The sequence below is a fragment of the Sciurus carolinensis genome, chromosome 10, assembly GCF_902686445.1.
Source record: "Sciurus carolinensis chromosome 10, mSciCar1.2, whole genome shotgun sequence".
In the NCBI taxonomy this organism is placed as follows: Eukaryota; Metazoa; Chordata; class Mammalia; order Rodentia; family Sciuridae; genus Sciurus; species Sciurus carolinensis.
Window position 1 is genome coordinate 107,077,632 of NC_062222.1, and position 24,619 is coordinate 107,102,250.

The window sequence follows — 24,619 nt, forward strand, 5'->3', positions numbered from 1 at the left end:
ATAAGTACGTAAACACAGAGAGTAAGGAAAACACTGTTTCTTTCTCTAAAGAGATGAGATCAACGTGTCTTCCATTTATCATGACTGTAAGTGTGATTGTGAAGCATATTCCAAGCATCACTTGCACACTTGAGCTTGTATCTGGATGAACTTCTACCAAGATATTAAAAAGTCATTTTGCAGAAAGAGTCTTCCTATACCCAACCTAACAGGATCAGGAGTCAGGCAGTATCCACAGAAGGACACAGATGACAGATCTGATTTCCCTGTCCTGCCAGAAACACTGGATTCAAACATCTGCTCATGACACCAGCATTTTCTGGGCACCTAGGTGTCCAGTTCTAGGTACTTTCATGAAGCTGACATTTTATCATGACAAGCTCTCTTCAGGGATCTGTCCTGCCCCTTCCACTTGTCATCTTATATGGAGGCTCCTACAGGGTTGTTGAACCTGTCTCGTCCAGAAGTTTCCCCAGGGCACAGCGCGGCCTTACCTGAAGGGCCTCTCCCCGCCCAGGGGGGAGGTGGCGGTGCTCCAGCTCTTCCGGTATTCCTCTCGCTCTGCTTTCTTCTTTCTCAGAGGAGCTGGGACGTAGGCTGTCTGGTTGCTTTTGTTTGGGAGGTACTGGTTAAAAGGCACTGCTGATTTCGGCTCGCCATGGGAAGTCCGCCGGGCAGACATGTCATCCTTCTTCACATCTGGCAACTTCCGATGCGGCAAGTCGGATTCAGAGTCACTTCCTCTCCCTGGGGAAGACAGGGTGGGTGCTAGAAAAGTGTGTCAGGCTAGCAGAAAAGTCCCGAGTGGCAAGTGCGCAGCGGCAGGACTGTGGTTCAATCTCTGGGATCTGGGGATTCCTTCCTTAAATCCATCACTTAACAAATTTAAAGTCTCAGTCTAAATTTGTCCACTCTGGAAAAGTTCTCAATTCTTACAAAGAAAAACAAATACAAGGTACCAAATTAAAAATAGAATATAGGTCTGGGGATAAAGCTCAGTTGGTAGAGTGCTTGCCCTGCATGCAGAAGGCTCTGGGTTCAATCCCCAGTACCATAAAAATAAATAAAATAAAATAAATACAGAGGGAAGCGTAACTGTACCTGGGAATTATACACCTGGTGTAGAACTACATGCCTGCTGAGATTCTGTAGCTCTCAAAAGAAAAGAACATCAGTCCCCCCGTGGATGTTTTTAACTGAGATCTTGCTGAAGGTCTTATACTGTGCTAGACATTTTGACAAACGAGAATTACAAAGGATCTCGTCTTTGAGGCGCCTTAAACTATGAAATACCTAGAGGACTGACGTTGTAACGAAGGCACATGAACATAAAGAACAATAGGAATTCAGGAAGGTGACCAATTTGGATCACAGCAAGGGTTTGCCTGCCAAGAAGTGGTTGCAGATTCCCCTGCAATGGAGCTCTGCCCAGGTCCCCTGGCCGGAGGCAATCTTTTCTTTCTGTGATCCCTATGGCTCTGCGATCGTGTCTCTTTTCTGGCATATTATACTTTCTGCCTTGTGTTTTGAGAACCAGAGTTATAGAGTGTACGTGGTTTTTGCCAAATTGCCTTTGTACATGGTGGGCACCCTCAGATTATCCGGTGAATACGTGAACCGACTTGGCTTAAAGAGCACTTTAAACAATGCAAAGGAATTTGATGCTGCCGATAAGACATCATATTTTTGTTTCCTGAGTCTCATCTCATTAGATTTCTAAGACCTATTAGAATGAAGCTCTTAAGACAAGTATTATCGTGTAAGTGGCCACCATTTTAACACTGGTTCAAACAACTTATGAGAACTTTGCCAGGTCATCCAACTCTGATGATAATGAATAGAAGTAAATCTATTGACATTCAAGGAAAAAGCCTTCAACTAAGAGCCAAGAGATGTAGAGGGAGTAGTGAACAGGGTTGGAAGACAGATCTGCTTCACTTTGCACTCTGCTACTCATGGGTCTCATTACATATCAGGTTTTGTACATATTACTCACCACTGTGTCAGTTTTTCAATCTGTAAAATGGGAATGATAATGTCACCTGCTTCATAGGACTGTTGGAAGGATGAGACCCATATAAAACTATAGGGGCAGTAGTTGGCACCAAGTGTTTAACAAATGCTGCCTACTCTAAATGTCACCATAGTTCTGGATCTGTCAGAAATGGGCTGAGTTCCGAGGCTCATCTCTAACACACTTCACTGTCCCCTTCTGTAAAACAGCAATAAAATTAATTGCCCTGGAGATTAAATGATATAATGGCTTTTTAAAAAGACTGTTGAAGTTAAAAGTGTTGGCTAGAAACAAGTTGTTCATTGTCATACACAAAATATTCAGTTTATGAATTATTCATAAACAGATTTACTTTCAATCTCCCTTCTGAAATTTTGACCATTTCATGTCTTGTTACTATTTACTTCATTATGTAGTCCCCTTCCCATCTCAAGTACATCTGTCTCAGTGTCACAATAAAACATTTGGGGCCTTCTGTGAATTGCCTTATAAACAAACACTAACACCACCTTGCTTTTTTCCAAGCTTACAGATGTTTTCACACTGGATATCATCCCCATTTAATTAATTAATTAATTTATTTGCAGTACCAGGGATGGAACCCGGGCACTTTACCACTGACCTACATCCCCGGCCCTTTATATTTTTTATTTTGAGACAGGGTCTTGCTAAGTTACTCAGGTTGGCCTTGAACTTGCAATCCTTTTGCCTCAGCTTCCAAAGTCACTGGAAATACAGAATTATTCCCATTTTATAAAGGTGGACAAAGGCTCAGAGAAGCCAAAGGAGCCCACTCTAATGGCCAGCTAGTGACAGCTCTGAGAAACCAGTTTCCATTCTCTGGACTCCCAGAGTTCTTCCCTCTGTGACACACTTGTCTTGGGAAGACGTTATCTGCTTAAAGTGTCCTCAGTGAGTCCTGACCTACATTGAATAAATGAATGCAAGAAAGCAACTCTTCAATCAACTATGGAAATTTAGAGATGGATCAGAGTGGTCTAGGGCCTCTCAGTTCTAAAATCCAATAATCTAACAACCTTATTTATATACCATATCTGAAACCTATTATCTATGATATACTCTGTGAAAGTTTCAAAGTATGTTGTTTAACACATAAGTACCTCACTTCCTCCCCACCCCAATTATTCTTCATTGAATGTCTTAAATAGACATTTCAAGACCAGAGTGGCTGAGATGAAGGTGTGTAGCTTTATGGCCCTGGAGGTGAAGCTCATTTTAGCTCCACACCTGCTAGCTGGGTGGCCCTGGGAAGGTAACCCTTCATAATGGAGGTCTTCATGGCACACACAGAGATGATAATATAGCTCTCCTGAGGATGATATGTGATGACATAAAGCACCTAGGAGGAGGTTGGCAAATGTCTGGGCTCATCTGAGGCCAGGACTGGAAAAGATTTTGATTTTACTTTATCCTATGGGCATGGAATTTGACTACGGTGGCTAGTCCATGTTTGTCCAAAGTTAGGAAACTGCAACAGAGCACATGACAATGATATTTTTATAAAAGAATGACCCTTCCTTTTTATGAGGCTACTTTTCCTCTCTTCCAACAACTAGGAGACTCTCTTCTTTTTCTTCTTTTCTTCTTCTTACCTCCCCTCCTTCCTTCTTTTATCTTTGCCATATAATGCTTTGCTTTGAATCTTCCTCTAGCACTTGAATTTTTCTTATTCCTTATATCTCCCCTCTCATTTATCTCTCATGCAAATTATAAGAATATATTTTTTAACATGATGCATCTTATTTATCATAAATGTTATCAGTTTAGAAGCTCATGAGTGGAAAGATTTATTTCCTCTTCATTGAAATCCATTAAGCGACCTCAGAAGGTATGCTATTGAAGGAGAGATAGAAATGGGCACCCAACTAGTCACAGTATGACTGAGTCAACCCTAGAATCTGTCCTGTGTCTAACATACAGAACTACAGCACCTCTCATGAATGTGGTGGTTTTTATTTGCTTGTTTGTTTGGGTTCTGGGGATTGAAGCCAGGGGCACTCTACCACTGAGCTATACTCCCAGTCCTTTTTATTTTTTATTTTGAGACAGGGTGTCCTTAAGTTGCTGAGGCTGGCCTCAAACTTGCAATTCTCTTGCCTCAGCCTCCCTAGCAGCTGGGATTACAGGTGTGTGCCAGTGTGGCTCTCAATTCTTTTTTGAATGGGTCAGTGGGTAACAATCATAATAAAGTGAAAGCTCTTCATATTGACCCAGTAAGACTTGAAGGCTTTCATGTTTAAAGCTTTCTCTGGTTGGTTGTTAAGTCCTAGGAAATAAATTTTCAAGACAAAAAAAAAAAAAAAAAGTTCTACCAAATTTGGAAGTGTTTATTAGAACTTGCAAAGTTCTTGATCATCATTACTTAAAAAAACATACATAAACCCATGTGAAATTCAACATATATTTGGCTAAAACCATACTGCATTTTTAAAGGCAGATAAAATATGTGTTGTTTTTCCTTATAAACCTCATTAGGACTTGATTAGTTTACAGGAACATAGGCCTTACGGTATCAGCCTGATTGGTGAAGTCTGTGTAGGATGCTATTTCATGAGAGTGTTTTTGTAATGCTCAATTTTATGTTGTTCTTTAGATGGAGGCAACATTTATAAATAGACTCTAGCTTATCAATCTTAATTGCTGCAAACTAAATTATGCCTCAGTACATATTAGTATAATATTAGCAATCACCATCTCAAATCCCTTCAAGATGTAGTTCATTATAATTCTGAACCCCTGGCAGTTGGTGACACAATAAAGGGTCTATATTACCAGTTAGAACAAATCAGGGCAAAAAAGGCAATCATTTTTAAAAAGCAATCAAAACAATATGAATGAAATAGTTTGGCTAAAATAAGTTTTATAAGAGTAAATTTACCTTTGGGTTATGTTAAAGCCTAATTAGATCATGGACTTGGTATTTCACTTCAAGTCCTGTGGGTGGTACTTAAGATGTCAAACAAAATCTTAGAAATGTTTTTCAAGCAGCCCACAATGCACCACAGAATTCTTTAGGAGCCACATACTATATGGCACTAAGTTAAACAAAAAGTATACGTCCTAAAGAAAAGCATTAGATCAGTTATTGAGGATAAAACATCTATTAGGGAAACAGAAAAAAGTGTTGGTAAATTAAATTCTTGACTCCCACTTCCTGAGGCTAACATTGTTATGCTTTTTTACTGATAGTGATTTTTGTCACTTAAAAATATTGCAGCAATTACTTAGCCTCTTGAAGTCTCATCTGCAAAATAAAGATAAGAAGGAATGTCTCACAGCTAAAGAAAAGGAGTAAGTAAAATACTGTGAATCTCTAAGATCTGGGCTGAGGATTAAATGAGATGCTGTGTGTAATTAATTCAGTAATTAACTCAGATTCTGGACACATTCCATAACAAGTCCTTTTAGTAACACAGTTTTATATGTTTTAGCTACAGAAGATAATTCTGATCACAGAGAGTAGGCGTAAGTCCAGAAATCTTATCACCAATCAAGCAATATATAAAAAATGGAAACAAAAAAATTCCCCACCAGCTTCCGTGTCTTTCTGCAATTTTTAACATGCAGAGCCAAGCCCCCTTCCCTAAAACTACAAAGATGCAAGATAAGTAAGGCAAGCAGCTTCTTAAAAACAGGCACTAATTTATATCAGGTTACACAACCACACATTTTTGTAAGGAAAAATGATCATTCCATACAGGTGATATAAAATCCATGGGGTTGAAATCAAATCCAGCCTCAGGGTGAACAGGCAGCCTGGGTTGTGCACTAAACATTAAGGGCCACCTGCATCGAGCTAGCCAACCGATCAGGTATCATAAGTACCAGATTGCCAAAAAATGTGCCAAGTAAAGTTGCACAATCCCAGGTTTCAGAAGTTTCAGAAGTGCATTTCCAGTTTGCTAGAAACTGATCCATTCTCGTTTATACAGTGTGGTACTCACTCAAACATTTCCCTTCCTCATACCCAGAGTATATAAACTTTAGCACACTTTATGAGCTAATGGTCTGCCAGCATCTTGACTCACTGAGGCCAAGGGAGGAATGATGTAACAGGTTTTCCAATAGAAGATATGCTCACTGAGGCGGTGTTCAAATAAACTGCTGGCAAAGCCAACCAAAGTTCTAAGCACCATGAAAACATTCAAAGACATTTCTTCTATCAGTTTCTAGAATTACCAGGTTCCAGCAAGGTGGCTATGGAATCATAGCTTCCCAGCACCCATCTCTGCCATGCAGACCCGGTTAATGATTAATTCCAGGATGTGCGGTTTATGAAGAAAGCAACCTACCATCACTGCTTCCCCTGAGCACTACATCTGGCGAAGGTGTCTGCCTGGAGCGGGAGCCAAAGGAGTCCAGGCTGTCGAAGGAATCATCCCGGCCGTGGCGAGGAGGGGAGAGAGAGTCACTGCGCTCGGAATCCCAGCAGTCGATGTAGCCACTGTCTCGGATGCTGCGTTTAGGACTCTCAATGTCATCAGTTTCCTATAAGAAAATACAAGAATTACAGACATTAATAAACATAGAGCCCACGAGATCAGGAAAATCAGTCTCCAGTTCTTTCCAAAATATCCTGCATATTGAATCAGTATGGAAAGGTTGCGGCAACCAGTCACAGTAGATCTGATTCACATCTATGTCATGGTTCCATTCCTCAACCTTTCTCCATCAGAAAATCACACAAGGCATCTCAGACAGACAAATAAAGCATCCCCAAGTAATGAATCCTCCATAATTTTGGGAAAAAAATAAGACAAAGCAAAAGAACTAAGAACGAAGGATCACAGTTTGGATTCACAAGAATGCAATGGTAGATGAAAACAAAAGTGAAAAACCAAAACCTTAACCTTGACCTGTCTTTCAGGATCCATAAGTGCATGCCTGGATGAGGACTGCCCCCCTAATTTAGCAACTGCTTCTGCCTATGCTATCTGGCAAATACAGGCAGCATTTGTGTTAGCAGCAGAATCCGCTCTGTAGAATCCTGGAGCAGCATGCTTTCATCCCGTGCTACCTCGGAGGGAAATTCCTGCTCTGAAAGGGAGCTGTCTTTCTGAGGCAAAAAGTTAAAAAAAAAAAGGCAATGAAAAATATGCAAAATGCTTTTCCTGATGCTTCAGAAGAATCCAGGCATGCTCTTGCTCTCAGCCAGCTCTTGGCGCTGGGGGAGCTGAAAGCACTTGTAGCTGACCCACATGTTCAGAGCAGGGAGAACAATGGCTGTCTTTGACAGCCTGTGATTATAAATTCTTTCCAGCACAAGCGGCACATACTAAAACACTGAAACTCCAGCAGAAGAAAGGTCAGTCAAAGCCATCCTCACCCTCGGATTATAATAAAAGCCTTGTTCCCGCCAGTGTTTTAGCATTCATTACAATAGCCCAGGCTGACGAAAACAAAAATAACTCCAGTCACTCAAAGATAAACCTCAATTTAATATCCCCCAGACTGTCGCTTAAAATCAAGACTGTGGATAACACTGGCAGAGGGATATGTTCTCATCTGCAAAGACCGGAACGTCACACTGTGGGTTTCCCAGGATGCTCATGAAGGTCCCCTCCGCATTCCCAATAAAAAGGCAAACTAAATAAATATTCTCCATGTTAGCAGTTTTGGAAACTGGTCTAGACTAAGATGCCCACAGGAGCTGATGCCTTTGCAGGAAGTGCTTGGCTGGCTGTTTCTATCAATTATATCTGGGTCCTTTGACACATTTCCCAGAGGGAGGCCTTAGGGGATGGAGTGGCTGTAATTCACAAGACACACACAGGCTTTGCATCAAGAGAAGGAAGTGGGTAAGAAGACAAGGGTAGGGCTGGGGAGAATCCTGCAGTCTCCACACCCAGGATCTGATGGCTGCCCCTAAGAACAAGAGTCAGGGTGAGGATGGCCTCCAAGACCCTCCAGAGCAAGGCAGAAATTACAGTTTTGGAAATTAAGGTAATTTTACTTGCAGGTCAAAAGTTAACCATGACTTGGAATAAAAGTCAGACCCGAATAGCTGGAATAGGAAGAACTCAGGACTCACTGACAAGCATTCACCTAAATTAGATATGGTTTTGAATTTAATTTCTTTGGAAACATGTCAATATTTTGAATTATTTACCTACTGAGCAGAGGTCAAATGACTAAAAAGTGAAGCTCACTTCTGAATACCTATCTGGGCCCATCCGTAACACTTTTTGAATGTCATAACTTACTCCTCACAACCACCCAGTGATGTGCTTTGCATTATCACTCTTTGTAGGAAAATAAAAAAGAAACAGGGTTAAGTAACTTGACCAAGGTCACACAATAAGAGGCAAAACTTGATTCCAAAACAGGACTCTCTCCAAATCCCAAATGGTGAAATCTAAAAATACTCAATCATCTGAGATGTAGCTGCTGCTGCACTATCAGGATTTTCTCCCCCACTGGACACTTCTGTCTCCTAGACCTGTGGATGATGCTAACGTGGACTATCTAAATGCTCAGAACTATAAATAGTGCAAAAGGGAAGCCCCTTTGAGTAAGGGGTAAGAGCACGTCTCTGAAGTCAGACCAGATGGGTTTAAAAGCTGGCTCTATCCCTTGCCGGTTGTGTGACTGCAGGCAAGTTATTTAGTCTCACTGGGCCTCATTGTAAAATGGGGCTGGTGATAACACTAGTCTCATAGGGTTGCTGGGAAGATTAAACGTTTAATACGTGGAAGGCATTCAGAAAAATGCACAATGCAGAAAAAGGACTCAGCTATGGTTATAATCACTACTATGATTACTCAGGTATGGAAATTTCAATATATAAATTGTACCACATTTGTAAATTGAGTTAGGACACAACTTTACACACACTGACACTCTTCTCTCCCTCTCCATTTAGATCCTATATCTAGATGCCTTGGGCCCAGTTCTCTATTAGGGAGGGAGGATGCTCAGGGAGCTGGGCCACTGGCCACATCTGGAAAGGACATGCCCACAAGCTGCTTTGGTGCAACATTACAAAACTGAATTTTCAAGAAAGTAGTATCAGGAAGGTTTCCCCAAGGCCCAATGCCTTCCCCGCATTTCCTCACAAATCATAGGAGAAGAGGCAGGAAGAAAGGGAACATGTTTCTTGAAGCTTCAGCTGCTTTCTCACAGCTAGTTATGGAAAAGAAAAGCAGAAAGGCTACCATGTCCATGACTGTGCAGAAAGCCAAGAACAAACCCTCGGGTCACATGCAAGGGTGGGAACTGAACAGCATGACTAGGCTGGAAAGGAAAACCAGGCCGCCATGGCCATCCTTAGCCAAGTTGGTCTCCTAAGAACCTTGGGGTGAAGCAAGAGGCAGGACCTTTGGCCAGAAATAAAGAGATGGACCTCTGGCAGACACAGTTTTATAGCCTTCCACTGAGTCACTAAACCTTTTTTGGTTTGGTCACCCAAAGCGAAGCTTTTTGAGGGCGATTAAGGGGGAGAAGATACAAACCAACAGAGAAGCTGGCACAGTCTAAATTCTCCTTTTCTGGGGTCTCCTTTCATTATCTGTCTTTAACAGGAACAGAGAGCACACCGGGTGAAGGGGGAGAAGACTAAAGTCAGCCCGCTGTGCTAATTGCTAGTTGTTCTAGTAACAGTGTTGATGAACAGGGTGAGGATTTCTGGCTTTCACGAACTTTTTGGATTATTTCCCCCAGCTGTCCTCTTCTTACCCCTCTGTGAGAGATAATGAGAAGCAGCTAGGATTGGTGGATGACTTATGGTATCTGCGGAACTCCAGATGCCTCTGCTTCACCACTTGACATTTTCTGCTTCCTTTGTGATTTATCAGGTAGCTAAACCCTACTTGTGAGTGTCTGAGGGTTCTCTCTTTCCAACACCGTCACTCATTCTCCGCCCACCACACTCTGGGGAAATGATTCGTTCCACAAACATCTTCTATATGCCAGGCACTCTTCTAGTCCTGGGAACACAGTCGTGTACAAAAATCGACGCCCTGTCCTCATGAACCTTATGTTCTAGTCCAGAAAAATAGAGTGATAAGAAGAGATGAGAGTAAGATAAGGAGAAGAACCTCAACTGCTGACTTTCCAGTTCCATCCCTAGAGATCTCGATGGATCCCTTCAATCTCAGGGTCCTTGAAGCAAATCCCCTCTTTGGTTTATGTGCCCCTCCTTTGGGAGGCCTTCCCTTCTCCTCAGTGAAAGGCACTGACCATGCTTTCTAACAGCAGCAGCAACACTCTATGAAGACCTACTGTGTGCAAGACTATGCTAAGGGCTGCATATGAGTTGGGTATATTACAGAACCTAACAACTTACCCCACAATTCATAATTATACGTACATTTCTCCTACTAGAAAAATGAAAATGATTCTGGCTAATCTCCTTTGTGAAAGACAAAAATTTAATTTGAATTTATTTCAGCCTGTATCTGTACAGGACAAGTTCCATTTGTCCCTTAATGTGTTGTCCACTTCTCCTCCAGTAAAAATACCTACAATTTTTAGCTGAAATAAGGTCTTTTCCCAAGTCTTTCCTTGCAAGTAGGTAGGAATACGTGACTAATTTCAAGTCAACAGGATTTAAGCCAGGGGTTGTCTTAGTCTGTTTTCTGCTGCTATGAGAGAACCCCACAGAGCAGGTAATTTATAAAGAAGAGAAATGTATTCCTCGCAGTTCTGGAAGTTGAAAGTCCAATGTCAAGGTGCAGCACCTGATAAGAGCCTTCATGACATGGCAGGGGCATCATATGGCAAGAGAGTGCACAGGTGAAAGAGAGCCCGCTGTCACGGGGCGGAGGCAGAACCCCACACCAGCCCTGGACCGCTTACCTCAATCATGTTATCTTAAGTTGTGTGTGTGTGTGTGTGTGTGTGTGTGTGTGTGCGCATGCACTTCCCAGCTGAACCCAGTCCTGATAAAATTAGAGAGCTTTAAGGATGTTTAAAAAGGTGATCCATCTATTATTATTCAGGCTCAAATTTAATCTAAAAACAAACACTTGACTTCCCCAGTCCAGACTGGAACTTGGTAATTTTACTAAGAATATAGAGTCGGGCTCTCTCTTTCCTCCTCGCTTTTCACACTCTCTCTTGCACTCTCTCTCTCTCTTGCACTCTCATTTTCTCTCTTACCCTGCAGGGAGACACTCTGCCTGTTTGCTTAGTAAACTCTCTTATGTGAAAAAAATATAGAGAGAGAGTCAGATGAAAAATTAAAGGACAAACTAGAGTTAAGACTAAGAAACAATGTGTTGTGCTTAGACTAAGAAACAATGTGTTGTGCTTAGTTGTGTGGGTGTGTTTATTTAATTTTTTACAAGAATTTAGCTTAAAGGACTTTGTTTATGTGTCATGACCAATATGAAAGCTTTGTCCATTGATAAATACATGAGCCACACACGGCCCCTGGCCAAATGTGAAGACTGTTAGCTTGAACTGAAGGATGCGCATTATTAGAAAGCTGGAACAAATTCTTGCTTTCAAAAGTTGCAAAGCACTGAGTCTCTCAACGAGGTCTCATTTCCTATTTTTTGCAGGTTAGGGACCTGCAAAATGAGAAAGACCAAGGCTTCATCTCTTTGTGTTCTACTATGGCTGTGGATTACAAGTGAGTTTATCTGTTCACACTGAGACTGGCTGGGAGGTTTCTCCTGGATTACATAACACTGTATACTAAAACTTAGGGTGAGTTGCATATATTGCTGAATCTCATAAAGGATCACTCAGGAAGGATCATGAAGGATCATGAAGCATGACACTGTTTCTTTGACAATTTCCTACCTTAGGTCAGTCTTTCTGATAATCAAACAAACAAATCAAGCTTTAAATAATGTTCAAACAAAATGTTACATCAAATAAACAAATCAAGCTTTTAAAAATGTCTTCTGAATTTCTAGGTCATTCGAATACAATGGCCATACAATGCACATATTAGATGAGAATGTTTCTAATTCTCACTGTTGGCCAGGGTGGGCGCCGAGGCAAGAACTTGGCTGACATGACTCACCCACACCAAGGCCCTGACGGGCAGGCAAAGTGACCTTTAGGATAAAAGTGCAGAGCAAGTGTTCATTTTTGTATAATACTGCATTGTTTAATTCAAGCTTATTCCCCCAAGAAAGCAAGCCCTGAGTTCCTTGGCATACAAAGCCAGATACTGACAGATTGCATTTGAATTAAAGTTGGACTGGGCTCAGATCTTTGTTCTCCAAAGGGTAAAAAAGTTCAGGTAGGTTTCAGATGCATGAGGCAAAAACGTTAGTGGTAAGATGGTCATTTCCCTGAGCATGATATCTTTGGCTGTAATTATCTTAAAAACAAGGACAAGTGTTGCTTTTCCACCTTATTTAAACCTCATGGGATAAAGAAGAAAAGTCACATTACCTTTCTCATCTGTGCCAACAATCCTTCGAACTCCTTCAGGTTCAAGGTAGTTCCGCTATAGGACGTGCAGCTGTTGGCAGCTTTTCCCAGCCAGTAGATGGTAACTAATACCTGTGGAACAAATAATGCACAAGAGCAGGAGAATTTGCCCTCAAGAGTGACGTTTAGAACAAGGAATCAATAACGGGCCACTCACAGGAAGGCAGGAAGGAGTGTACGTGCAATCTTGATTTACAAACCACACACATGTGGTACTGTTAAATGGGAAATCATTTTAATAGAACCCAGTGCTGTCTCAGTCAACACAAACAGGATTTGGTAGTTAAAGTAAGATTCCAGTGTTAGGGAAAGTTAGGTCATGAGAAAGTGATCCATAAGACAGCCAGAAGAAAAAACTAAATCCTCCAAAATTATTTCCATGTAGTGAAGTTTTCAGCAACAAACCTAACAAACCTTATGTTGCCTAACAAAATATGTTAGGCAGCAACATATTTCAGAAACTCTTTGGAGTCTTTACCCAGATAAGCGATGGAAGGGACTGTCAATTCCTTTTAAGAGAGGTGATTTTGGAGGTCCCTGGTCCCTACTTGGGGGCACAGAGGTTCTGCCAAGACCAATGGCAAAAATCCCAAAGGACTGATGAAAATTAATTAGTGCTTCCCAGCATTAAATATTGAATTAAAGTCAGAAGAAAATGGTGCAATGAAGAATATGATCAAATAGCTCACTTAGGAGTATAGTTGAATTTCTATTAATCTAAAACGGGAAAGTTTTAGGACTTGACACGCTTGATACCCATTAAACTACCTTGGATGTTTAAGAATGTCTGTGAAAATTCAACGGTCTGAAGCTACCATCCAAAATTAATTTTGTTCTGTCTTTCCAAAGAATCTGTCCACAAAAGCAAACGCTCTTTCCATTGATTTTCTCATAAAACTCCGCAGGAGTCAGCTCAAGATGAGCTCCTGGGAGCTGAATTATGGGGGGACCTGAAGCCCATGTAAAAGCTCAGACTATGATTTTATTTTCACATTCTGTCTTACTGCTTCTACCAGGCTGGGAAGTACTTACTGTACCTCATTCCACTTGGTAGGCCAGAAAATGCTTTGGACAATATGATATAGGTATATGGTTCCAGCTGGCCACATGCCCAAAATATGGTTATGTGCATCAAAACTAGGATGTGATTCAGTTTTCTATCTCTGTGGGAAAATTTTACATCATGAATCCTTCAAAAGTTCCAGAAGATCTTTTATTAAATGGCTGCTTACAAATAAATTTCTAGAGACCGGACAATTCCAAATGTCAGAACATTAACTAGGACCATAAAATAACTAATGTGTGCAGAATATGAAGCTGTCTTGAAAAGTATGATAAGATAGACTGTTGTGTTTTAGATTATGGGGTTTCTGATTTGTTTAAAATTGTGTGATGAAAAAATGGCACATGTCCCTAGTTGTAGGGAGGAAGAAAAAGAATGAGAATGTCAATCAAATATAACAGTAACTGGAAAATTAAAAAAAAGAGGTCACAGCTTAAGTTTTCTATTTCAGAGGCAGAAGGTAACATCTTACATTCTTCAATTTAAATTTAAAACAAAAAGTATATACTTGCCTTTTGAAAATAAGATTTAACTACACAAAGTTGATTCAAGGACGTACTAATAATAACTCAAAAGATTAATAGGAAAACAAAAATACAAACAGCACAGGGCCACGGTGGCAGCACTGTTCCTGTTACGTTAATCTTTTCCTAAAACAATTTGCCCAACAGCTTAATTTAATAAACCCATCTGGGCCTTCAAATGGAAAGTGGCTAATGTTAGTGTTGGGTCTGATCACTGTGTGTTTTAAGAAACTGAATAACAAACAGAACACAAGGTTTCATTTGTTTATTTCTGGATGAAGCATTTAACTAATTAAAGAGAAAGCTCCCAAATCTACTATTTTTAGCTTTATCACAGTCATTAATTATTCCATCAAAGACTCACATACGTTTTTCTAAGAAGGACTCTTTGCAGCAAGGCAAGTATGAGGCATTGAACTTAGCTAAAATTTGAACCATCAAAGTCGGAAGGATACAAGTTTGGCAAGGGAAGTGAAAATACTTACATTTTTCAGCTTCCTACTATAGTCAAGGCTCCTAGGTCAGGAAAAGAAAATATTATCAGAAAAGCAGTTTCTCCCTTCAACACCACTAAGATGCACTTGCAGCTAACACATATAATTAGAAGAATACAGTGAGTGAGTTTTTTAAGGTCTAAGATTGGTGATTTCAGGCAGTGGATAAAATTGTTTAGCAAACAGAATGTAGGGCAAGGTGGGATTAACGTTCCACTGTGGAATGATGAATACTTTGTAACATCTGGAAAATGAAGAATTCTGTTTAGAACTGGAACTATTTGTATTTGAATTCTCAAAGCTTAACTCTTGAAGATTCTGCATTGAATGAAATCTGATTGCACTTCCAAAATCTTCTACATGCAAGTACTTTTACCAAAGGTCTGAAATCTTACTTAATTAAATAGATCTGAAAACATGAATTTAAGAAGCAATACTAGCCAAATATTTCTCCCCTGCTCTGGACATAAATTAGCATTGGGAATTAGCCATAGACAGGAAAATATGCATGCTATGTTCAAATATATGCACATGTGTTCTGAAAGAGACATGAATGTTTACTCTCAAACTATAAACAACAAAAGCTACTTGATGACTGTGAGCAATGGCGCATGCCTATAATCCCAGAGACTCGGGAGGTTGAGGTAGAAGGATCATCAGTTTGAGGCCAGCCTGGGCAACTGAGCAAGACCCTATCTCACAATAAAAAATTTTAAAAGGTGAGAGGAAATGTAGTTCCGAGATGAAATGCTTCTGGGTTTAATCCCCAGTACCGCAGGGGGAGGGGTGTCCTACGTGACTGTATTTTCTAAATATTCATATAGTGAAATACAAAAAATTTCTTCCAAACTATTTCAGTTTCATTAACATGTCAACAAATGAATAATAGGGAAAAACAAATGTAGTTTTTTTTTTTTCCCTCCACACTAAGTTCAGTGAGGGGGAAGAAACATAGAAATTCTGTCATGTGAACAGTGAAGAATTCCTGAGAATATTTAGACCTTTAGACCCTGATTCATTGTAGCATATTCTGACTTAAAGTACACATGAATGAGTAAGGTGGCAATTTTAAATCAATTGAGACTGGAAGGACTAGAAAACTATGTGGAATACTACAGAGATAAACCCATTATCAGGAACTTAGATGAAAAGAATTGATATAATTTGGATTTGATTAAGAAAATGTATTCATGTTTCCATTTTAATAGAAAAAGATGATATGTCACAATCTGCTTAGATATCCACCAAGGTATTATTTTTAAACATGTAACAGAAAAATGGATAAAATATATATAAAAGATTTAAAATTTTTATGAAAACAAAGTTTTCATAAAACTGGGAAGTGAGGGGAGGGGTGGGCAGTGGGAATGGGAAGGAGGGTAGAATGAGACAGACATCATTACCCTATGTACATGCATGATTTCACTACTGGTGTGACTGTCCCACGTACAGTCAGAGGAATGAGAAGTTGTGCTTCATTTGTGTGCAATGTGTCAAAATGCATTCTACTGTCATGTATAATCAATTAGAATTTTTTAAAAAAATTTTTAAAAAATAGAGAACAAAATTATTTTGGCAAAGACAATAAAAGTTCATTGACGAAAAGTCATGCATATCACCTAGTAGGAATTTGCGAAGTAACTATGGAGTGATTTCCATATAACAACCAGTTAAGTGAAAAAACTCAGAGCTAGGCACATTGGTGCATGCCTGTAACCCCAGTGCCTTGGGAAGCTGAGGCAGGAGAATTGAAAGTTTGAGGCTGGCCTCAGCAATTGAGAGAGGCCCTGAGCAACTTAGCAAGATACTCTCTCAAAATAAAAATGTAAAATAAAAAGAGTTAGGGATGTAGTTCAGTGGCAAAATGCTCTGGAGTTCAATTCCCAATATCTATATTTAAAGAATTGGTGCTGGGGATTTAGTTCAGTGGTAGAATGCTTGCCTGCATATGTGAGACCCTAAATTTAATCCACAGCATCACAAAAACAAACAACAAAAAACAAACAAACAAAAACCACTTAGATCCTCAGGAGCAATCTACAATCTTTTTGTATTTTCATCCAAGTTGTTTCAATTCCTTGAAACGGTCTATGCTGTGTGCACTTCTAGATCATGCTTTCATGTCCCATCGAAGTTATCTGGCATCCATTACAGGTAGAGTTCACTAAATTACGCGTGCAGTAATCATTTGCAGGTTTTTCCTCCCTTTTTTTCTTTTTTCTTTCTTTCTTTTTTTTTTTTTTTTGGGGGGGGGTCACTCAACTTACTACTCAAAAAAGGTAAGGAAAATTACCTATAATAAAAGTTAAACTAAAGAGTTTTTTTAAAAAGACAATTTTCAGGAAAGCATCCCAATTTCCTCAGTGGAATCCATTCCTATATCTGATTGCTTACCCTATCAACTGATGTCACCAGGATGCTCTGCATCTCTGCTATTGTCCTGCTTAACTCTCAAAGGGGAAAAGAGAGAACTGCAGAAGTTTTACATTGATCCTCCCTAGCTATAAAGTCCACATGTGTTAAAAATTGGCCCCAATTAAACCAGCATCACTTCTATAACGTTGGGAAGCAGATAGCATCTGGCAGGCTCCACTCCTTACTACAACTAGAAGCAACAACTTGCTGAGGGCTGCAAACCAACTCATGGCATAATTTTAAGATAAAATTGGTTATGATTTTATAAATATCAGTACAATAAAATATTTTCTGCAAAATGCTTCCAAATTTCACATCCTCACTGCCTGTGGACAATGCCTTCCACCACACTTGCTCTTCAGCAGGATCCTTCCACCCCTCTGGTTTCTTCCTTTTTCTTTAAACATCAAGCTGTTTCTCTCCCAAGTCCTTCCTCTGCCATGAGCTGCCTACAGACCTTCCCATGGCTGACTCTTGCTTCCTATTTGTCTTAGCAGCCAACCTTAGCTGAAACACTACCACTTCTGAGAGGCCACCCTTGGCCACTTTGGGATGGGTCATTCATTATCTTTTGCATCTATTTTCTATTCTTTTTAGACATTTGCTCCCTGTGATTATTTTATTTGTTTATTTAATTTGCTTCTCACTTTTTGACACTGGGGTGTAAATTCCATATGAGTGAAGGTCCTTGGTTATCTTGTTCATTCCATTTCTCTAGCTCAGGAAAGTATCTGACACATAGCAGCTACCCAGGAAATAGGTGCCAAATGAATTATTGCAAAGTGCCAGAGTTAGAGAGGAAGGTGATGCAAATGAATTACATAAAGAAAACAGAGTGACAGAAAAATTAAACAGGAAAGAAGATGAGGAAAAGAAATGCATAAAGGGAAATAGATGGGAACACAGCATAAAGAAGGGAAGGGTGGTAGAGGACAGAGGAGATAGAGCAAAGGAGAAGGAAAGGCTGAAAGAACAAGAAAAGAGGAACATGGTACCATAATTAAGAAGTGACTGTGTCCATGTGTCATTGGCCTAAGTGATGTTTTCCCCTTTTGACTGCTTTCTGTGCCTTTGAAGTAATACCTCTTTTTAAGAATATGGTTGTTCAAACAACCAGGTCTGCACTAAGCAAACTACTTAGGATCATACCTGATAATATTCTGTTCAATTTCCCTTTATAGATGAGGATACAGGGCTTCTGTAACAAGGGAGCTTAACTGGGACCACCCATCCAGGAAGATGCAGGCCTAGGGCTAGACCCTGATTTCTTGATACCTTGTTTTTTATAGATAAGCAATAAAGGTGATATGGGCTATAAATTTCTAAAGCAAATTATTGTTTAAAGTGGCTCTAAAAAAAGTATGTGGTTGCCAACACTCAGAGTGAACTTTCCTTCAACCTCTAAGCAGCATGCGTGTGACTAATTATTACCTATGAGGTTGCACAGTTACGATTGTTTCTGGTCTCTTGCCATTCAGGTGAAAGTACAAATGTGAGATGAGGCAGAACCTAATATCATTTTCTAAAGCTAACAATGATTTATAGAGGCCAGATTTAGGTCCTGTAATAAATGGAGCATGTGATAGCTAGGATAAGGGTTATGGTGGTTTCAGTATTCAAATGTCCTAATTTTTATTCCATTATTATTATTATTATTATTTTTTTTTTACTTAACTAAAATTTTCCCATGAAAAATATTAAAGAATTGCACATTGGCAGCAGACAAGTAATTATGGATAATCAATTATGGCAGACTCTCTCTTATTCCTAGTCATGAATCATAAAGTTCAATATAAACCCCCAACTTCATTTCATTCAGTAGTTTCCATTTCACCCATAGTTTCTCCATTATTATTATTGTGGTTGATGTTATTTTAATCAAGACTAGCAAATAGAACAAAACTAGTAGCTCTAAGTTTTGACTTCTTTCCCTTTGGTTTTCCATGATAAAACAACTCCAAAAATTGCCAACTCGCAGATCCTGTCTAAGCAATATCCAGCTTATTACTAAAACATTCATGTCAAATATCATTTGACTAAAGTGGAAAATGTTCTACATAAAATCAGTAGGGGCTGAAGAACTTGTAAACTTCAGAAAAGTTCTCTCTGCCATCTCACAAGGCATTTCTTCTCCTTACCCTGGCTTTGAGCTATTTCCTTACACAGAAGTACCCTGCTTCTTTTTTGACTCTGGCATTCGACTCCAAAGAATTCTCTGGCCCCAAACATGATTCACTGAGGAGATATAGTCAATAGCAGCCAAAGGGCTAATGATCCATCTCCAAAGAGCTTGATCACTAACATACATGGAAAAACAGTTACAAGTGTAAATGAAGGAGCAATTTCTTCACAATCGAATGCCTTCTCTGCGTAATAAACAGTTCAGGTCTGTTTACCTAGTTTGTGATCTTCCAAGAGCCTATTCAAATGCCCAACTGGAACCAATAAAAGTTTTTTTGGTCCAAGATACACAGACTCAGTGCCTATTTCTCTCTTGTCTCTCTGTTGAGCTTTATTTTTCTTTTCTTCAAAATTCAAACTCTCTGTGCATGACGATTGCATTTGAAAAAAAATAAGTTTGATCAGAATGAAAGCTACAAACAGAAGGTAGGCAGGAAGTCCAACATGTTTGGAAAGCTGGATTCTTAACCTCTGCATTTTTATTTTATTAGGCATACCCAATTCTCCACCTCTTAGAACTTACAACATTATTACTAAACTGCAAATCAAACCATAAATGGGTTTCCCTTAAACATAAATCATGCATTACTTACTTGACCGTTGCTCTGTTGGATGTATCTTGGAGGTCACTCGGGTCAAAGAGTTGAGATTCTTTAAGGCCGAGCTCTTTACAACCTCTCAAGAATAAGATGATATTGTCCTAGAAGGAAGAAGAGAAATCTAAGTCTATATTATTTTAGATTATGCTTATGAACCAGTCCCTCCTCCTTAACAGTCCAAATTGCTATAGGAGGTCAGCCATTAAGACAGTTTGAAACCCTGAACTGTTGCATAGCAAAATGATACTTTGTTAGGAAATGCCAAAGTAAGCGGATCCTATAAACTTCCAAACCCACTGCCATGCTCGGTTCACTTCCCCCCTTTATCTTGACACATTTATATAAAGTTATAGGCAAAATATCATTATAAAGGAGAACATAGCATCTTTTTAGGAAATAGTATTGAATAATCAGATAGTCTCCATTGCTTTAAAATTCTTTGTCCATGTCTCATTGCCTAAAACCTGGTTCAAACTGATTTTTTAAAAAGATGATAACAACAACAGGTTTTGGTACCTAAGAGGTTTTCTCATCTTCAGGAAGTTTTTCTTATTAATGAATCTAAGATATATCCTTCACGTATTATATATTCTTCATACAATCTCTATGGGTTTGATTGATAATACCTTTTTGTGAACTATAAATTGAATTAAAAGCAAATGTATATGTTTAATTAGAAGATATATATATATATATATAAACATCTATATGTATATGGATGTATATACACACATACACACATGTATACATACACAAAACTGGGAAGGAAAAGGGATGGACAAGGATAACTTTTGAAAATGCAAAAACTCTCCTCAAAGTGAAAATTTATGTAGCAGGTACAAATTTACTTTGAATTGGCAGAGGGGAAGGCAGGGTGGACAGTTAAAGAGAGGTCGGGCCTTGCTCTATGGTAGTCACTAGGAAGAAGTGAGCTGTTCTGAATGGGTCATCCTTTTGGAGTTCTAGATATGTGTCAACAGGTTTATCAGTTACAAGTCTGTAGCTGTCCTCTTCCTAAAAGACTTCTGAAGTTGCTAACTGACCCCACCAGTTAGTGAAAACTACAGGACAGGAAATGTCAGCTCCAAGAGCCACATAGATGAGAATCCACCTGAGTGCTGTGAGATGCTACAAGCATCTGAACTGATGGTGGTGATCACTGAATCATATATTCACCAGCACCATCCAACAAAAGGGGCAGAAAAGAGAGCACTTCCAGTCATCCAGTGTGCAAGCAGGATTCAAGACCCCCAGGAACCCTATCCCCAATGCACGCGCCCTATGTAGTCTCCCCTTGATTACGAGTGAAACCTAGGAATATGATGGGATGTCAGTCTGTGGTTATGTCACTAACCAGTTGGCTCTACACTAATCTAAAGAAAGATGGTTTGGACTTGACCTAATCAGAGGCACTTTTAAAAAGGAGGTGAAGTCAGATTTCCTAGTGGCCACAAATTCTACAGCTGCAAAGAGAGAAATTCTGTTAACTACCACAAGAACTTGGAGAAGGCTTGGAAGATGCTCAGACAGGATCCTAGAATCCACCAGCTCCTGGGAGAGACTGAGCAAAGAGCCCCATTATGTCATGTCTAGGCTTAATAGCAATTTTTTAAAAAAATATTTTTTTAGTTGTTGATGGACCTTTATTTAATTAATTTATTTATATATGGTGCTGAGAATTGAACCCAGTGCCTCACACATACTAGGCAAGTGCTCTACCACTGAGCTACATCCCCTGCCCTTAATGGCAATTTTTAATGCAGTCGTAGAAAGGATTAATATACCCAGGTTCAAAACAACAGCAACAGCAATAAGTTGTAACCTTTCTCTACCACACATCACATGCATTCTTCCAACAGCTGTATGTATGTGTGTGTGTGCATGTGTGCGTATGTGTGTGTGTTTGTATGTGTGTGCATACACATTATATATCTATTACATAATATATATTAACTAATTTAATCCCTGCACAACTTTATGAAGGAGGTTCTATTTTCCTCATCCTCATTTTGTAGATGAGCAATCTAAAGCCCAGAACAGTTAAGCCAATTGTCCAAGGTCACAGTCAGCAAAGGATGGAGGCTGCAAAGCAACAGGACATACATGAGGAACTCAAGCCTGAAATCTGAGGCCAGCACCAAAGGACGGTAAAGCTATGGGGCAGGGTGACACAGAGGACCCTGAAGATGCAGAGGCAGGTCACTGGAAGTCATGGGGGGCTGTGTCTGAGGTGAATGCCCAGATCTGTGATGGAAGGGGATTGTTGGGAGTGAGGCTGGCGGGGGGAGACAGAAAGAGGAGAGAGTTAAGAGGAGTGGGACAGGGGACCGGGAGACCAGTGAGGAGACGCTATACTCACTTTCCCAACCGAGGGGCCTGCAACGCAGCAGGCCTGCTTTCTTGTATAAGGCCCTGGGTCTTTTCAACAGGCAAGATGTGCTATCACTCACAAACCTTGCACCACCAACCACAGGACCTCGAGAGGGTGACTGAGCTGGTCACACACATCTGAAGTTGTTCTTCTCCTTGCTACTCTCTCCTTTCCTTACTTTCCATGTTTTAGTGATCAAATTTAGCTGTTCCCACCACTCCCTGAGCTTTACAGTTTTCCACATTCTTGGTGATAAATTTTTCATAGATTAACTTGGGTAGGTCACATGCCATCCTGCTTGTTTCTGGATCTGCCCACATTATCAAAAAACATGGGTTTGCCCAAACCCAGCCCCAAAATGGGTCACACTGCTTTACAGAAACAGTAAAACCAAGACTCCCTCTTCCTGGCACTTGCTCTTGTTTCTGCAGTGGAGAAGCAGTGTGAAGACCAGGAGCACGTGCAGATGATTATTTGGTACATTTACATGTGAATGGTTGGTTAGAAAAAAAGAAGGAAAAATAAAAGTCAGTACCCCACATTATTATTAGCATATTTATGAGCATATATTGATATAAAATTGCTATAATAAAGTATTGTTGAAAATGGGGAAATATTTTGTCAACATGAGAACTAGTTCACTAGCTCACTAGTGAATGCTTTTTACAACAGCTTTGTTTTTTTACATTTTATTTATGGTTCTTAAGAAAGTGGGTTCAAGATCAGTGAAGTCTTTTAGATGTCAAAATACCATGTTGGTGAATTTTGTGAGGCATTTTATAATGCAGACTAAACACTGGTAGCTTACATTCATTGGGCATTTGCCATGTATCTGGTCTGTTCTAAGCACGCATGTGGATTCTCCCTTTTATTCTCAACTCAGCCATATGCAGCAGGCATTATTATCATCTCCATTTTAGAGATGAGGAGTTGAGGTATAGAGAAGTCACATACCATATGCAGTCACCCAACTGAAGACAGCCTCATAATTAACCAACCTGACAGGTGGAAATGAGGTTTCTCCAGATGTGAAAACTCTTAAGTCCAAAAAGTGGCAATTCCTTTTCCCACCTCTCTAACTTTCCAGGTGCCTTATTTTGATTCCTCCTTCTTGAAATCTGAATTTTACTTATTTTTCTTGCCTTTTCTCATTCTCCCTGATTTTCTGCTTCCTGCCTGCCTCCCATCAGCATACCACCCCCCCACCCCTACCCCTTCTTTGATTATCTGGCTCTGAAACTCTCAAAAGCACCACTAGCTCTAATCCTTGAACAATCTGGAGGACACCATATTGGAAAAAAGGCTGCATCCCTCACTTGCAGTTCCACATTTCAGGAATAGTAAGCAAACCCTTTATTGAATAAGGCAACTCCAAACTAAGACAGTGACTAGTACAGACACTCAGGTGAGTATTTCCCAGGACGTGTGAGTGTCTTTTTGATTGGCCTACAAGCTCTCAGTGCCTCTTGCACAGGGACAAGCAATGGATGGGTGTTGGTGCTCTCTAGGAATCATCTGAAACCAAAATAAAGAACAAGGACATGTGATTCCCAGGAGGCGCAGGACTGTGGCACCCCAGACTCTCAGGAAAAGCAAGAAAGTGCTCTTCCTTGTGCATCCCCAGATGCTTGCATGCAACCCAGAACACTATGCGCTCTTCAGCACACAGCCTGCATACACGAAGGTCTGAGCTGCAGCCAGCCTGAACAATTTGGGCTGGAGGATTTAAATAACTGCAGGTCTGTTTCCAGCTCCTTGCTGCATCCTAATGATGCTGGAGGGAAGCCAGGCCCCAGTCAGGAGAAAAGCCAGAAGGAAGAGCTACTAGGCCAAGAGCTAACAAGGGCAGCCGCTGGAACAGGCAAGAAGCACTGTGCCTTTAATTGCACAAAATGCGCACTGTAAATTCTCATCTGCCTTTCTTTCTTTCACACAGAGACTTTCCCACATTTACAATTTCAAGCAAAATCCACATCTTAGTGTTGTAAGTGCACAGTCTAACAGTGTCTCATCCCCAAAGAAGTGAGAGACACTGGTTTACTATGATGTCTAATTTAGCTCTTACTAATGCATAGCAACAAACCCATTATGACGGTTTTTACAAGAACTTTTGAAAGTACTCTTTGAAAAAAGTCAATATCACGAAAAAAACACAAAATGATTAAAGAGACATGTTGACCAAATGTACTGTATGACCCTTAATTTGGACCCTAGATCCAAAAAGACAAAATAAATAAGGCTATAAAATAACTTTTCAATATAGACTGTCTATTGATGATACTGCAGAATGAATGCTAATTTTCTTGTGATGATAATGAGGCTACATGAGAGAATGCCTTTATTGTAAATCATGCTTATGAATTATGTAGGGATCGAGTTATCATAATGTCTATAACATAACTTTCTAATGACTTAGGTAAAAATTGTGTGTGTGTGTGTGTGTGTGTGTGTGTGTGTGTGATGTATGTTTGTGTCTATTTTCACATATTGGGGAAAGAGAGGAAAGAAGGACAGAAGGTAGAAAGGGAGGGAAAGAGTAAGGCAGGGA

General features: G+C 39.9%; 1 protein-coding gene across 14 annotated transcripts in view; it reads right to left on the reverse strand.

The window, feature by feature from the left end:
- Positions 1-24,619, reverse strand: part of Limch1 (LIM and calponin homology domains 1) — a 319,406-nt gene that overhangs the window by 74,665 nt on the left and 220,122 nt on the right. For all 14 annotated transcript variants that reach the window (XM_047566848.1, XM_047566850.1, XM_047566851.1 and 11 more), the window contains exons 4-8: positions 19,695-19,801; positions 14,497-14,527; positions 12,386-12,496; positions 6,328-6,523; positions 495-747 (exon numbers count right to left, since the gene is read on the reverse strand). In XM_047566848.1, the coding sequence (XP_047422804.1) occupies positions 495-747; positions 6,328-6,523; positions 12,386-12,496; positions 14,497-14,527; positions 19,695-19,801 (698 nt within the window). The remainder of the gene's footprint in view (positions 1-494; positions 748-6,327; positions 6,524-12,385; positions 12,497-14,496; positions 14,528-19,694; positions 19,802-24,619) is intronic.